This window comes from Camelus bactrianus, chromosome 4 (genome assembly GCF_048773025.1).
Source record: "Camelus bactrianus isolate YW-2024 breed Bactrian camel chromosome 4, ASM4877302v1, whole genome shotgun sequence".
Classification (NCBI taxonomy): domain Eukaryota; kingdom Metazoa; phylum Chordata; class Mammalia; order Artiodactyla; family Camelidae; genus Camelus; species Camelus bactrianus.
This window is the reverse complement of record NC_133542.1, coordinates 29,651,599-29,666,308: the sequence shown is the minus strand read 5'-3', so window position 1 is coordinate 29,666,308 and position 14,710 is coordinate 29,651,599. Positions and strand designations below refer to the sequence as shown.

Here is a 14,710-nt window from a genome sequence, read left to right as displayed (position 1 = left end):
TCAAGTTTATTTTTCTCACAGAAATATTATGAGATAGTATAAAGTGCTTACTCTAACCTATGAAAACAAAACTATTAAACGATAAGTAAAACTGAAAAAGAAGTAACTTTCATCTAGGGAAAGCTAACTGAGGAAGATGAAAGGCAGATGACAACCACCTCAAACCCAGTTAGGAATGAGGTAAGATTTTCTTTCAATAAAAAAATAGAAGAGGTTTATGGAGAGATTCCCCTTTAACAAGATATATCATCAACATTATTTTTTTTCTACTTCTCAACTACTATTAGGCTCAAAAATGAAATGGTGAGAGTAGAAGTAAACTTTTCCTAAGCTACAGAGAGCCGAAAGAGGAAAGGTATAAAGGATGAAGGTAGAGAGAACATTCTCTTCATGGTATAATTGGAAAAGTGTTAAAAAAAAAACTAGGGACCATCAGGCTTACTAAATTCCTTATTAACTGGGAGTTTTATGGGGAAGAATGACAGATGCAGAGTTAACCTGAGCTGTATGGTTGCTGTATGGACTAGTGTGATGGTGATGTGGTAGGGAATGCAGAACTATCAGTGTTAGGGAACTTTCAGAACTAGGTAGATGAGGTATAGGAAGAGACCATATAGCTGGATATTACTTCAAGATATTTATCAGCTGTGTTTGTATCTCTACTAAATTATAACATTAATTTTTGTAGGAAAGAGTTTTAAAAATATTAGAAAGATTTTACTTTTGATTTTATTTTGGTTACTAAATTTTAATCAATCCAGTGCTCAGAATACACATTACTGAACTAACAGACTGAATACAAGAGGTCATATAAATGAATCAGTGGATAGAGTCCTAACTTTCATGTAACGCTGTCTTACCCACTGACGTGTTCAGAAATGTCTAAAGCAGTCTAACTTCATGTACATTTTTTGGTCTTCCTCTTCCTCCCTTCCTTCCTTCCTCCCTCCCTTCCTTCCTTCCTTCCTTCCTTCCTTTATTTATTTATTTTATTTATTTATTTATTGAGTAAAGGTAGATTTACTCAAAGAGATACATTGAAAGGCAAGAGAAAGGCCACGAGGTGTGGGGTTGGGTGCACAGATTAAAAGTAGGTACACACTCCATAGACAGAATGTGGGCCGTCTCCAAAGTGGGAGAGAGAGGGACCCTTCCTCCTTTCCTTTATATTACATATTCTTAACTTGCGGTAGTGATAGTATGGCATCTCATTTATATTTGAAAATGCCTCTGTATTAATCTCTCTGTATTTGGAAAACAAACAAAAATTTATTATTTTCGTAACACAAATTATAGAAAGCAAAGATTGATAAAATGTTTTGACTAGAAGATACATATAAAGGATACAATGACCTCAACAAAGGGCAATCCTATACCTGGCCATGGGGTGCATGTGTCATAGTTTCTATGTTGATCAAAAGAGGGCATAGGTTTTAAAACATTCAGAATCAATACTCTGAGACTGGTGGTGTTTCAGGTAGTAAGAGATGCTTTAATCACTCGACAGTAAAACAGAAACTCATATTTGTTTCATTTATTATCGTCTTTGGTCAATACAACCCAAATGGAATTAAAATAACATGTCCTTTTCTACATAGTGACAGTTTCATTGTGTCACAGTATATAATAGAACTAATGTAGAGAAGAAAAGTTACGAATTTTTAAATGATGTTAGTCAGAAATGGTAACAATCAGCCTTAACTTGAGTCTAACATAAAAAACTATTTAAAAATCAAACAAATATTTCCTGAACTTTAAATCAGGTCACTAACTAGAAGCTAGCAATAGCTTTCCTGACTGATCAACTTTATTTACATATACAGATAAAGGAAAAACTAAGTAAGAACAAGTCTCATGTTTCTTCCAGGATGAAATTATTAAAAGCTAAAAGAGAACTACAGAAGGCAAGTGGCTAAAGTAAACAGGAAAGTACTTGTAGACAGAAGTAGACTTTAGATCTGAATTCTGGATCTCTTGAGTGCTAAAATCCACTCATTCCACTACATAATGCTTTCTCTCTTGGCCTACACACAGACAACTACTAAAGAAGAAAGAGACTGTATTGTGTAAGTTCCTATATTTGCATGAAGGTATCTCTGTAATGCAAACATTAAAATGTCTAAAATTTATTTCAATTTTAAAAGTTACAACAGTACTTAAAACTATAGTGATCTAAAGTTTAAAAGTGAATTAAAAACAAGGAAAACAGCAAGCTCCCCATCTTCAAACACGTAAGAGAGAATATGGATGTAATGAAAATCAGACTCTTAAAATCTTTATCTGCACTGATCAATACAGAATCAAAGATAAAGATGGTAGGTAGAAGGATTAAATAATAAACGATCATTTGTGGAACACTGTTATAACTGTTCCTCTAATAAAATATATATTTAATAAGCTTTACATATATAAACTTAGTCCTGACTTTTCTTTATAAACAGTGAATATGGGGGTAAATGAACTATTCTCAATATTTGAACTCTCACTATTTTCAGGGCTAAAATTTTTTTCTAAGATAATCTCAATGTGTTATGTGAACTTAATAATTCAAACATTTACTGAAGGTCACTTTAAAGAGAGTATTTAAAAAAAAATAAATTTACTATAAAGTTTAACATGAAATTAAGTATGAATTCAAGCATACACCACGGAAGCAAAGGTATATAACATGGTCTACATTTGAGGCTTACCTTTCAATACTTCCTCATCCAATGTCCACAGCAGCTGCAGATTGCCAGCTCCCTTTCCATGAGATGACCCAACTGTCAAACAGTAATGGTTTTATAACCTCATAGGGATTTCTACAAAAAGGAGCTGGTTTATGGTCACAAGGTAAGTCTTTTATTATATTATGCAGTTTTATAAGTTTTTGAATGTCATATGTTAATAACTTAAGGAACCATAAGAGAAAAGAAATTCCAAAACAACTTACAAAACCACACAATATTGTAAAATAAAAAGCTGAGTCTATGTGTGTGAAATGAGTGGGGAGGGAAACTTACCTTACAACTAAAAAATAACTCCATTCTGCTGCAGTAATCTGGGATAGATATGACAGCACCAGCATAATGCTGGCTGGGGTGTCGCAAGGAGAGGGAGTTGGCAATCTACTGATGCTGGGGACACTGGACATCTGAAAGGAAGAAAAGAGGAAAACAAATAAATTCCAGATTTGTTAAATGTCTTATTACCATGGACATCTTTTTGCACATTTTAAGTTTAGATACTTTGAATGTTAAAACTTAGGTGAAAGTAATTTGTTTACACAAATTCTGTTATTTATATCAACTTTCTTTTAACAACATAGGTATTACCAATTGTTCGAAGAAAAAATTAACATCATATATAAATAAGCAACAAATGCTTTTTAAAATTAAAAGGGTATTATTGTGAAGATAATAAAAATAATTTTCATTAAAAATAGTACAAAAATGTATATAAAAAAGCATCAATGCTCTTTTTCTACATGCTTTTTACTTATAAATATTTTGTTAGAGCTTAGAGCACAGATACAGAGATCACGACAAAAATTTTTTTTACAGGCTTGGTTCTTGTCAGACATAAATCACATGGCAGAAAGGGATTACATAGTAATATATCATGCTTTTCAAATAAAATTCAAATAACTTTTAGAAAAGTCACATGGATCCATATACAAAGATGTCTCATTTAAAATCAATAGCAATAGCCAAAGGTAAGTTGCAAATAATTTAAAATCAAATGTATAAAAACACAGCACAAATCAAATGAACTATAATTACGTACTTTAATAAACTAAATATTTGGCATTCTCCTTAGTCTAAGTAATAGTAAATGAAAAGGTAGTAAGTATTCACTTTTTTTTTCTTATTGATTGCCTAAAGAAACTACCAATATGTTAGTATATTCCTACATATTCCGTTCTGGGGGTAAAACATTGCATTCATCTAGTTGGCCCCTTGAAAAAGTACTAGTTTGAGAGTATAGTAAAATGTGTGCATATTAATATGGAAAAAGTTAAAAAGTATTTTAACACTGCCAGGGGTTCCAATGTGAACTATCATATACTAGTATTTTCTCTTGAGGTACTTTCACCCATTTTCTATTAAGACTAATTCAGTAGAAAAGGAAAGCATTTGTACTTTATTTCAAAGATACTCCACGCATTGAACAGCATGTACAACATTTCCACTATCCTTCTAAATCAGTATTTAACTAGAAATCATGAAGACAACTTCATCAGTGATAATATTTCAAGTTTCAGTGTAATTTGGTTTTGCAGAGAGGGAAAACTGAGTGGACGGATCACATTCCCAGTGAGGCAGTTACTGTTACTCTGGAAGAAAATCTAACAATATGTAACTAACTGATAATAGGTAGACATTTTCATTCACATATAAGAAAAAATCCTGAACTAGAAATTAACTACTGGGTAACTATCTAAATTTGATCCTTTTTAGTAAATTTTTTGGCCTTTTAGTAAATTGGTAGTAGCAAAGAAGTTAATAAAATTTTACCAAATCTATTATCCCTGATATCTGAAAGGATTCTCCAGCAATTCACTGCATAATCTGAATCGCTAAGTAATGCTACATTTGGTAAACAGAGCATTAAAAGTTCCATGTAAGTGAAATTAAGACTGGGAATATCTTAAAAGCAAGGACAGTATCCTAGTTATTTTTACATTTTCAGGCTTTATCACAATGCCTCGCAGAGAGTAGGCCCACAATAAGTATTCAAACTACGTAAGTAAATTTCTTAGGCTAACTGAGGTTTTCTCCTTAGGTGCAAAAGATTTTTAAAAATTGATAGAAATGCTCCCAAAATATACATATGTCTTGAATATAATTTAACTCTTGATGACTTGGGTCATCATTACAAACAAGTTACTCTTTTATTTTTTAAAGCAGTGACTATTGGGTTTCTAGGGCTATAACCCATGTTCCTATATTAAATGGTTATTTATTACTAATACTTTTGGACTCCTAAAAGCTGCTTTTGTAGGTTTTCTAAAATTGTCTATCAGTATTTCATGCTGTCAATAAATCTACCTTAAATGCTCTTGTTCTAATTAAAAGCACACACTACTACTAGTTAGTATCGTAGCTTCATTAAAAGGAACTGGTTTCATGCAAGGACTTTTTTCTATTTTTAAAGTACCAGAGATCCACATGTGGACTCTGCCCTCTATTTAGACTCCTTTTATTCTCTGATAGATCTTAGGTTAATTTTCCTTCAATATATATCATTTAAAATTCTTTTTCTGCAGAGCCTGGTAAAATGGTATGAAAGTTTTATTAGTGTTCAATTGTCTCAGTTTTTCCATGATATTCTTCCCTAGTTCACAAAAGGCACTGAACTATTCTATCTTTAAGTTTTAGGGGCTTTCCAAAGATTTTTGGTATCTTTTGTAACATGAAAAACCAGAATGATGTGAAGCTCATTTTTTTGGCCTTAAGCACTTCATGGATTTAAGGTCAATTTTCCAGAACTCTTGTCAGTGAAAGGTAGTAAAGTAATTATTAAATAGAAAACAATACAAATTTACCTGGGGCTCTGAAAAACAGTTGGCATTTAAATTGTTACTTACATTTGAATAAGTGTGTGGGATATGTAATTCAAAAAAGATTAGGTCAAATTATAAAGGTCACATTATGAAGCTCTAAATATAGAAGGATATGTCACCTAATTCAATTCTTCCTTGAAGCTCACCCCATGCTGGAAATATGCAGTATTAATTTTGCGGCTGATGTAAAAACATCAAACAATACTCTCCCTTTCAACAGGAACTTTCATTAAAAGAAAAGAGGTGTTCAAATACTGCTTTTATGAAAGTTTCCCTGATGGGATACAAACTATGCCAAATTGTAGTAAGTTGAAACAGTGAGCACTATTAACAAGGGTTAAAATCCAGTTTTTAGTTGAGCAGAGTAGTTATTAAATGTCAAAAAATGCTCAAAAGCAAGGCTTACCTTAGACAAATGAAGATAAATGCATTATCAGATAATTCAGGGACTATACTTCACTTTGTCTTACCAGTAATCTATTGCTCTGGTTCACGTTTTCTGTCACCTAGGTTCCTTTTCTTACTATTATTTTGAACATATCAGTTAATATTTGATTCTTCATAAAGTCCATATATTATCTGGCTCTCCACCCTACTCCCAAACAAAATATAAACATGTGGATTAAGGGAGGTGAAGCAAGTGTCTAGAGTGGTGATTTCTGAATAAAAAAACATACTGAAAATATGAGATTAAGTCTTTTATAAAATAATTGGATATAGCCCAACCAATCCTGATAAATTAAAAATTTATCCCCAAGGTCGGGGATAAAACTCTTGAGCTCTATTAAGTGAACTCCTTGAAAAGAAGGATTTCATTTGAGTCTCTGAATTTCCACCAAGTTCCTTGGTACTGTGCATAGCACACAGAGACAATGAGGAAGTATTTGCCTAATGAATAAGACTAGAATATGTAACTGAAACAAGTAAGGAAATTTATTTTATTTGTTGTACAGAGTTTCCAAAAGATCATTTTAATTTTTTGAAAGCATTAAATGACTAAAGACAGGGTTTCTCCCCCCACAGCTCAAACAGTTTTCAGTTTTGTTGACCATTAGTTTACCAAAAGATCTAGAATAAGAAAACAAGATAATGATATAACTGTCAAAAACTTAAATAAAACTAATTTAAGGCCAATTTAGCAATTATTTGCAACCATATCTATAAATAAAGCCATTAAATAAGTCAATTAGGGCATATTCAGGATTCTGAATGTATCTAAAGTTCGTTATACTGTGGCAAAATAGATTTTTTTTTACTCTAAATAGACGGCTATAAAATAATTTTGATCTGCTGCCTCACTGTGAGCAAAGGGGATATGAGTGGAGAGAAGAGGGAAAAATCCCATAATCCTACATTACAACAGAGTAAAATTTCTGTTACTGGAGTTAGAAAATAAGATTAATGTAAATTTTTTTGCCTTACATCAAGCTTTCACTATAAGCAATTAGGTTTTCTGGCTTCATACAAATTCACACAAGTGAAGTTTTATATGTTCTTTGACTGTATTTTACCATTTACCTGTGTATCAATCCTTATTATAGCTTCACTTTTTAAGAAAATGTGACATTATCATTCTAAAAACGAATAAAGAAAATACATATACAATCATCTCATTTGTAACTTCATTTACTATACTAAAGAAGGGAAAAGGTAAATAATGATGAACATACTTAAAAGAGGCCCTATTTCATACTGGACTATGGACAGCTAAGATGAATCTGAAGCTAAGGTCAAGAATTCTTGTAACTATCTAATAGAATCAAAAAAGGTAAAGGTTAATACTGACATTCACAAGTTCCATCAAATACAAGTCTTAATTAGAAATATATGATATAATAAAATACTTTCAATTATGGAACCTGGTGTATGATTTCACTTATTTCTAACTTTCAAAACATCAACTTACTTTCTCCCCATAAAAAGTTGGCAGCAGCAGGCAAAATGAGAGAAAAGGACCCATAGCAAACAAAGGCATATGCCAGGGTTTTGGAAACTCTGCACAACTGTGAAGCCAGATAATTCTTTGCTGTGGGGGGCTGTCATGTGCATTGTAGGATCATTACAATGAGAATTATTTTCAGCAGCACTGCTGGCCTCTATCCATTAAGTGCCAGTACCACCTCTTCAACTATGTCAACCAAAAACTGTCTTCAGACACTGCCAAAAGTCTCAAAGGGGTGGTGGGGTTTGGTGAGGGGAGGGCACAAAATCATCCTTTATTAATAACTACTGGCTTTTACAAAATTCTGTGACCAAAAATTGGGGTGTCACCATTTCTCATCTAAGCTTCTGATTTCTCTAATGTTTGATCTAGCTTATGTACAGCCTTTGGTTAGGCAAGAGAAGTACTATTACTGTATTATGCATTTAAATCATTTTAAGAACATAATAAAAATTAATTTTATTAATGACTTGAAATTCCTTTCCAGTGCTTTTAAATATGCCTTTGATATACTCTAATTATTATGCACATACCTTCTGTACGTTTTTAGAACACAAATATTTCCATGCAGTAACAATGACCTAAAAATATTTTATTTTACTACCCATGTGATATAACACTGTGCTAATATTATAGCTTGGTTAGTCATCTCCCTACTTTCGGACTAATGGGCTTTTCCTGAACTTCCACTATTAGAAATATTACGCTGAACATACCACTGTGTAAATTACTTTTGGGGAGAATGGAGGAGGAGGGTGAAAATTGGGGAGAACAAAAGTTGAATGTCAATTAGGATTATAGAATCAAAGAATACAGGCAGTTTTATAGCTTTTCTTATATACTGAATATGGAATTTAGAAATATTTGAAGTCTGTCTTAAATCCTGCCCAGTGCTGAGGTGCTTAATTAAAAGATGCATTAGCAAGATACGGCTGCATATTTTAAATTTTAGTTTATCTATATTGATAGGACTATCATTTATCATTTTATAATCCAGACAAGGTTTCTTTTCTTAATAACTTTTTTTTCCAAATGTTCACTTTTCCTTATGCCCAATCTCTATACTAATTTTTTCTTATCAAAGAAAAAAAGAATAAAACCTCTTTGAAGATCTAAACTATGATACAAAACGTAAGGAAATTAAGCTGATATGAGAAAAAAGGGGTAACATGAAAAATTCAGAAATATTGCCACTTCTGTATCAGCCTGACAAAATCTTCCAAGTTTGATTATTTAGAAAGCAATGTCTCATAAATTTCAAATACAATAGGATCAGGCAAATTTTTCAGTATCTTAGCTGTACCTTTCTGAAAAGCTAATAAATTTCCTAGTTTAAAAAGGATATTTTCCAAATAATTAAGCAAAATGCAACTTTTTATTTCTTGAGTAAAACCACAAAAATAAAAATAATAAAATATCATGATTTCTCCTTTAAATAAAGCACTAAAAAAATCCTATGATCTAAATAATAATGAGATAGACAAAATTAAAGGATTTTGTCAAGCTACATACTTCTATTTATCTCAACCAGATGCTTCACTTCAAACAACCTCAAGTAGATAACTGGTATACCACTGGAGGATGTAAAGGACACTGACCTCTTTTTGAATAAGCCTTTACATGAAGTAAAGGGATCAAATGAACTAAAGCAAGCTCAAGAAAATTAAAGCATTTTTCTCTCCTCACATTATTAACCATAAGTAGAATAGTTGTCTTGCAAGAATGAGTAAACAACCCAGATTTTAAAAGATTGTAAACCTTCTAATATAATGAGTAGCTCATTGGCAAAATCTCTAAGAGGTTAAGAAAGCTTTTTAATGGAATGCTGATTTGGAGGAGGAAATGGGATAATTCTTCCTTGTTGCTTTGGTAGGAAAAACTATCTGGAAAGGCCATGCAAAGAAGCCTCCCAAAGCAGCCAGGCATTTAAATGAGTCCATGTTAAAACCTCTGTCACATATATAATTTCTATCAAATGTTTATATGGAATATACCCTGTTTGTTATTGGTGCCATTATTGTAGATATGAAAATTGATGATCAATAATAAAATTGTTTTGACTCTAAATACTATTTTAGTTTTGACACTAATGCTGTCTTTTGAAGATCAATATTAATACTTCATTTGTCTGGCAATAGTGAAGGAAGCGTACCAGGCAAGGAATAAGTCAAAATGACTATGACTATCACCATGTTCATTTATTTCATTATTAAGAAAGTCCCTCAGGTCCTTACCATGAGCTATATTCCAATAATATGGCTAGTTGCTTTATAATCCACAGCATATTAGCTAGGGCAAGTACATGGACACACACAAGAAATGACAGGCTGACAATGAAGAGACAGAACAAAAGCAAAAATATAAACAAACAAAAACCTTCAAAATACACAGCCTAAGGGCCTTTTGGTGAATTTTAATTAGAGTTACTGACACCAATAGATTTTTTAGGGTATCAGTACAATTAGGAATATTCATAATGAACCATGAGTCATAAAGAAAGGGTTAAATTGTGTTCAGTTTAGTACAAGGAGGCAGGGAAATTTTTCATTAAATAATTAAAGAGCTTTAGTACTGAAGATTAAGGTTTCAGTTTTCTAGAAAATTCAGTTAAGTGGAAAACCTTATTCCCAAATGATGCTAGACAAAGAAACTGGCATTCAATATTAACATAAACATTCAATAAAATGAACTCCTACAACTAACATCTATTACACTCAGAATTAATTTCTGTAAAAAATAAGGAATGAAACTGAGACACAAACTTTTACTGTCTACTTCCTTTATGCTGTGTGGCCATTTCATTGATTGAGATAAGCTATTCATGAAAACAATCTTTTAGTCAGCTTAAATTCGGGAAGTAGCCTATATATTGGTAATCTCAATAAGATTTCCCCACTAAGTATAGTTCCAAGGCTTTCTATTTCTTGAAGAGCAGAAAACATCTTAAAACTAAAATGCAAATACCAATCAATGGACAAATTAAAAATTTAGAGACACTAAATCTAATCAATTAAGGTCCACACGTAACCTAAAATTTTCTGATACAGATTCCCCCAAGGACTATATTGCCAAGTATTTGTAATTTATGTCTTCTCTGACTTTTGTACTTGTTCCTGTGAAGGAAGGCAATATACCTCATACCACCCACGGAAGTGAGGTGGATGGCTTTACAGAAAAATTCTAGGATTCTTGCAAAAGTCTTTTTCTCTTACAATATATACTGTTAAGTACATAAATCAATTATGCTTAAAACTCTCCATTAAAAACAAATAAAACCCTAATTTATAATACAGAAAAAAATTAAGATGCATGTTATTGTTTAACTGCAGCATAAAAACCAAATTATCAGCAAATTTACTTAACAGAATTGTTTAGAGTCATGAAGTATGGACAACTCACTAAAAACAATGGCTTCTGCAAAAAAAATCATAAATAACACCCTGAATAAAAGACTATTCTTTCCTATTAAAGAACAGAATCAGTCCTTGTGAGCATATATATAAAATAAACTAAAAAAAAAAACTTTGGCTGAGGAGAAAATATTCTAATACAATATAGTGTGAGAAATATATCACAGAGGTAAATTTTAAAACAATACTTGGGGCTCATTCCACATCAACAGACTCCCATATACCAAAAAAAAATATATATATATATACATGCACATACATGTATATGTAGGTTTTCACTTTCATATATATGTGTACTGCATCTATCTATCTATCTATCTATCTATCTATCTATCTATCTATCTATCTATCTATCTATAGATGAGCCTAGGAGTCTAATAGGGATCTAAACCATTTTTAATGGGAATATTTCTAAAATATACAGTCTCAGATTGTATATTTTACACAATGTACATCAAACATGTTTTCAGTGGTATCATAAGAGAGACTTTAGAAATGTTTAAGGCTGTGTCATTCCAGTATTAAATGACCTCAGAAGGTTGTACTTTTATGGTACTTTAGTTTCTTCCCTTCAGAGTGCTACTAGTATGTCCTTTCTGAACAGTATATAAAATGATTATTACAAACTTGCTGATATGAATGAAGCTTGCTGTATTACTAACTTTATTATCATACACTATTCTAGATTAATAGGTTCTGAGCAGTCCTAAAAGTGGTTTCATGACCTTCCTAAGGCATAAGAAAAAGGGATTTAAAAAAAAAATGGTGATTTTCTTTATTGCTTAAGGCTTTCCCCATTTATTTATTAGTATGTAGTTGTGTTTCCAATCTGTGATATAATCAAACTGCAAATGCCAGTTTAACAGGTATTACTGATTTAATGACACAATTAAACGTTCTACCAAGTATTGAGTGAATAAAAATAATGCCCATATACTCTATTTTCTTAAGAACAGTAAAAAGTGAAGGTAAAGATTAACTGTGAATTTAGTACAGCAGAAGTTAAAAAAGAACCCTTCAGCTGATAAAGGTTCGTAAAAAAGACATTGTTTCGCATGTATCAAAAACATCAGGGGGAAGATTAAACAATTTATATGTTATTCATGTCACAGCTAATTAAAATTACATGCTACTTAGCAATAAACTTCCATTAAAAGTAAGTAATTATTACTTAAGAATATCTGCAAGGTAAGCACTACCCAAATACTACCAGTCAGAAAACAACCAATCAGTATATTGGGAAATATCTAAAACTATACCTGATATAAACCAGGCAAACAAAATTAATTTACTTGCTCCAACACCATTTTTGTCCATTAAAAATGAAAACTAGATCACATAGGAGAAATAAAAGAAACAATGTTTCTATTTTTCATCGCAAATTTTTATGTAATCCTGGACAATAAGATAAAAAAAGGTTTAGAAAAAAGCAGGAATAAATTTTAACGCTGACAATAATAGATAGAACTTTTGGATCAACACCTACCGATTTTTTTCTACTGTTTTCCAGATCTTTGAGTTCATTCTCGATTTTTGTGATTAATTCCCTGAGTTCATCAAGATTAGTGCAAATAAGCTAAAATAAAACACAAAAACACAGCTTGATAACACATATTAAACACCCAAAATGTGGTAACAGAAGTTGTTTCAACACACACTGAATTCACAATTATTTGTCTTTGTAACAGCAAAAAAGAAAAGAAAGCTTTGCGGTTTATATTTTAAAAGGTATTTACTTGTTAGGATGTATGAACTTCAGGCTTAGTATAAAAATAGTTGAAATTTCAACATTGGTGATTTCATCCCACATCCCCACCTTTCAGTTTGCTTTATAATCCAGTTACTTTTTAAACATTCTTAACTTTCAGCCCAGAATGACAAAGATCTGGAAATTCACCCTAGACTTCAAAAGTTACCGAATCACCTTTAAGAAATGCTTCATCAAGCGTCTCCTAGCAGGTAAATAAATGTACCCCTGGAGAACTATTATTTTACCTTTGCTTTGGTTTGCTAACTATACAATTTAACAAACTGTATTATTGCTGTTGGGATTGCTAATAAAGAGGGACTTCAACTATATGAATATATTCAAATAAGTTAATGAAATTATACATTTTTAATATGATCTTAGTAGTTTTTAACAAAACCATCTCCACAGATAGCACTATTCCCTTTTATAACTGTGGCTCATTTTATTTCACCTTGATAATGTTGGCAAATGGCCAAAACAATTTTTTTAAGTTATTAATTAATAATCAAACTAGTTTAGCTTAACTACTAAAGTTTTAAACAGTGAAATGTCAGCAACTACAACAAAAATATTAATGACATTTTAGTTCTTGTAAAATTAAACTGAGGTTTTTCTGATTAATTCAATATATTTAACTTTTTTCTAAAATAATTTAAGCTTATATTTAAAAAACTATTGTGAAAAAGAAATAGAAGATTTCTAAAACAGAACTGCAACCACATACAAAAGAAAAATTTTATTTAGATTAATGAGAGTCTTGTAATGTTTATATTGTGTGATAATGAAAAAAAGAACAACCTATACTTAAAAAGCTATTAATTCACAATTAATTTTTTATCAGTCTTATGTTTCTACATTCATTAATTTCTTGTAAGGACAGTTTCCCTAAAAGGCATACTTTTTTAAAAAAAGAAAACAAAACAAAAACAAAAGTGCGTTACAACAAGATCATTCTTAGTGACTACTGTGTGACAAAAATGGGAGAGCAGGAGCCCCTGACACTTTATCATCCAGTTGAACCATATGAAATTGTTGATATGACTCCTACAAAAATGGCAATATGGTTCAACACAACAGACTAAGAAAAAATTATCTCAGATAATATAAATTATAATTTGTTTCAATAATTATTAGAAATATCTACATAATTTCAAACTTATAGAACTGACAAAGCAGGGAAAATATGTATTTAAGTAATCCAAATTAAATAATTTCAGAGTACAAAACAGTACACAATGATGTAGCAGGACAGTGCAGCTGATACTTATTACAAACTACATATTCCTATCTGCCAAATCTAGAATTATGGAAGAAACACTGATGGCTAAGCAGTGTATTGGCCAGCTAAGTAAGTGCCTCGAGAACTAGATAATGTCTTCAAGTTTTATTATATCTATAATGCCTCAGAACAGTATTGGCACTACACTAGATTTGTAGTAAGTACTCAATAAGAACTAAACTTCTGATTGTATAATACGTTCTACCATGACTACCACGTCAAAATTGCCACTAAGTTTGCAGACAGTTACACTCCTTTCACTGAACTTGATATACTAGTTAATATCACAGCAGAGATTTCTCATTTACACATATGGCAAAGCTCAGAGGAATTCTCACTTGCATCTTAGCAGTCCAATTATACAAGGAATAAGGGTAGATTTTGCATGTAGGTTGTAGAAACTTACAGTAAACTTACAGAAAACATATACCCCTACAACTAAATACATCCTAAAAGGTTTAACATCTTTTAATTAGCAATTAGTCAAGAGATCAACAAATAATTTATACTCTGTTTAAAGGAACTGATAACACAGTTCTGAAATCAAATCATGAATGATTTCTACAGCTTAACAGCTATGCAAAATAACACTTGCAAGTGGCTTACCTAGCTAGTAAGCTGTACTAAATTAGTGCTTCTCAAATTTTAATGTGCATGAGAACCAGAACCACTTGGGAATCTTGCTAAAATGTAGTTTTTGATTTAGTAGGTCTGAGGTAGGACCTAGGATTCTGAATTTGTAACAGGTTCCCAGGTATGGTCTGCAGCTCATACTTTTGAGTAA

At 31.5% G+C, this 14,710-nt stretch overlaps 1 protein-coding gene across 4 annotated transcripts in view; it reads right to left on the bottom strand.

Moving 5' to 3' along the window:
- Positions 1–14,710, bottom strand: part of BRD10 (bromodomain containing 10) — an 86,572-nt gene that overhangs the window by 12,301 nt on the left and 59,561 nt on the right. For 3 of the 4 annotated variants that reach the window (XM_074361592.1, XM_045520885.2, XM_045520887.2), the window contains one exon: positions 12,384–12,473. The exons of the other annotated variant lie outside the window; for it this stretch is intronic. In XM_074361592.1, the coding sequence (XP_074217693.1) occupies positions 12,384–12,473 (90 nt within the window). The remainder of the gene's footprint in view (positions 1–12,383; positions 12,474–14,710) is intronic. 4 annotated transcript variants of the gene reach the window in all.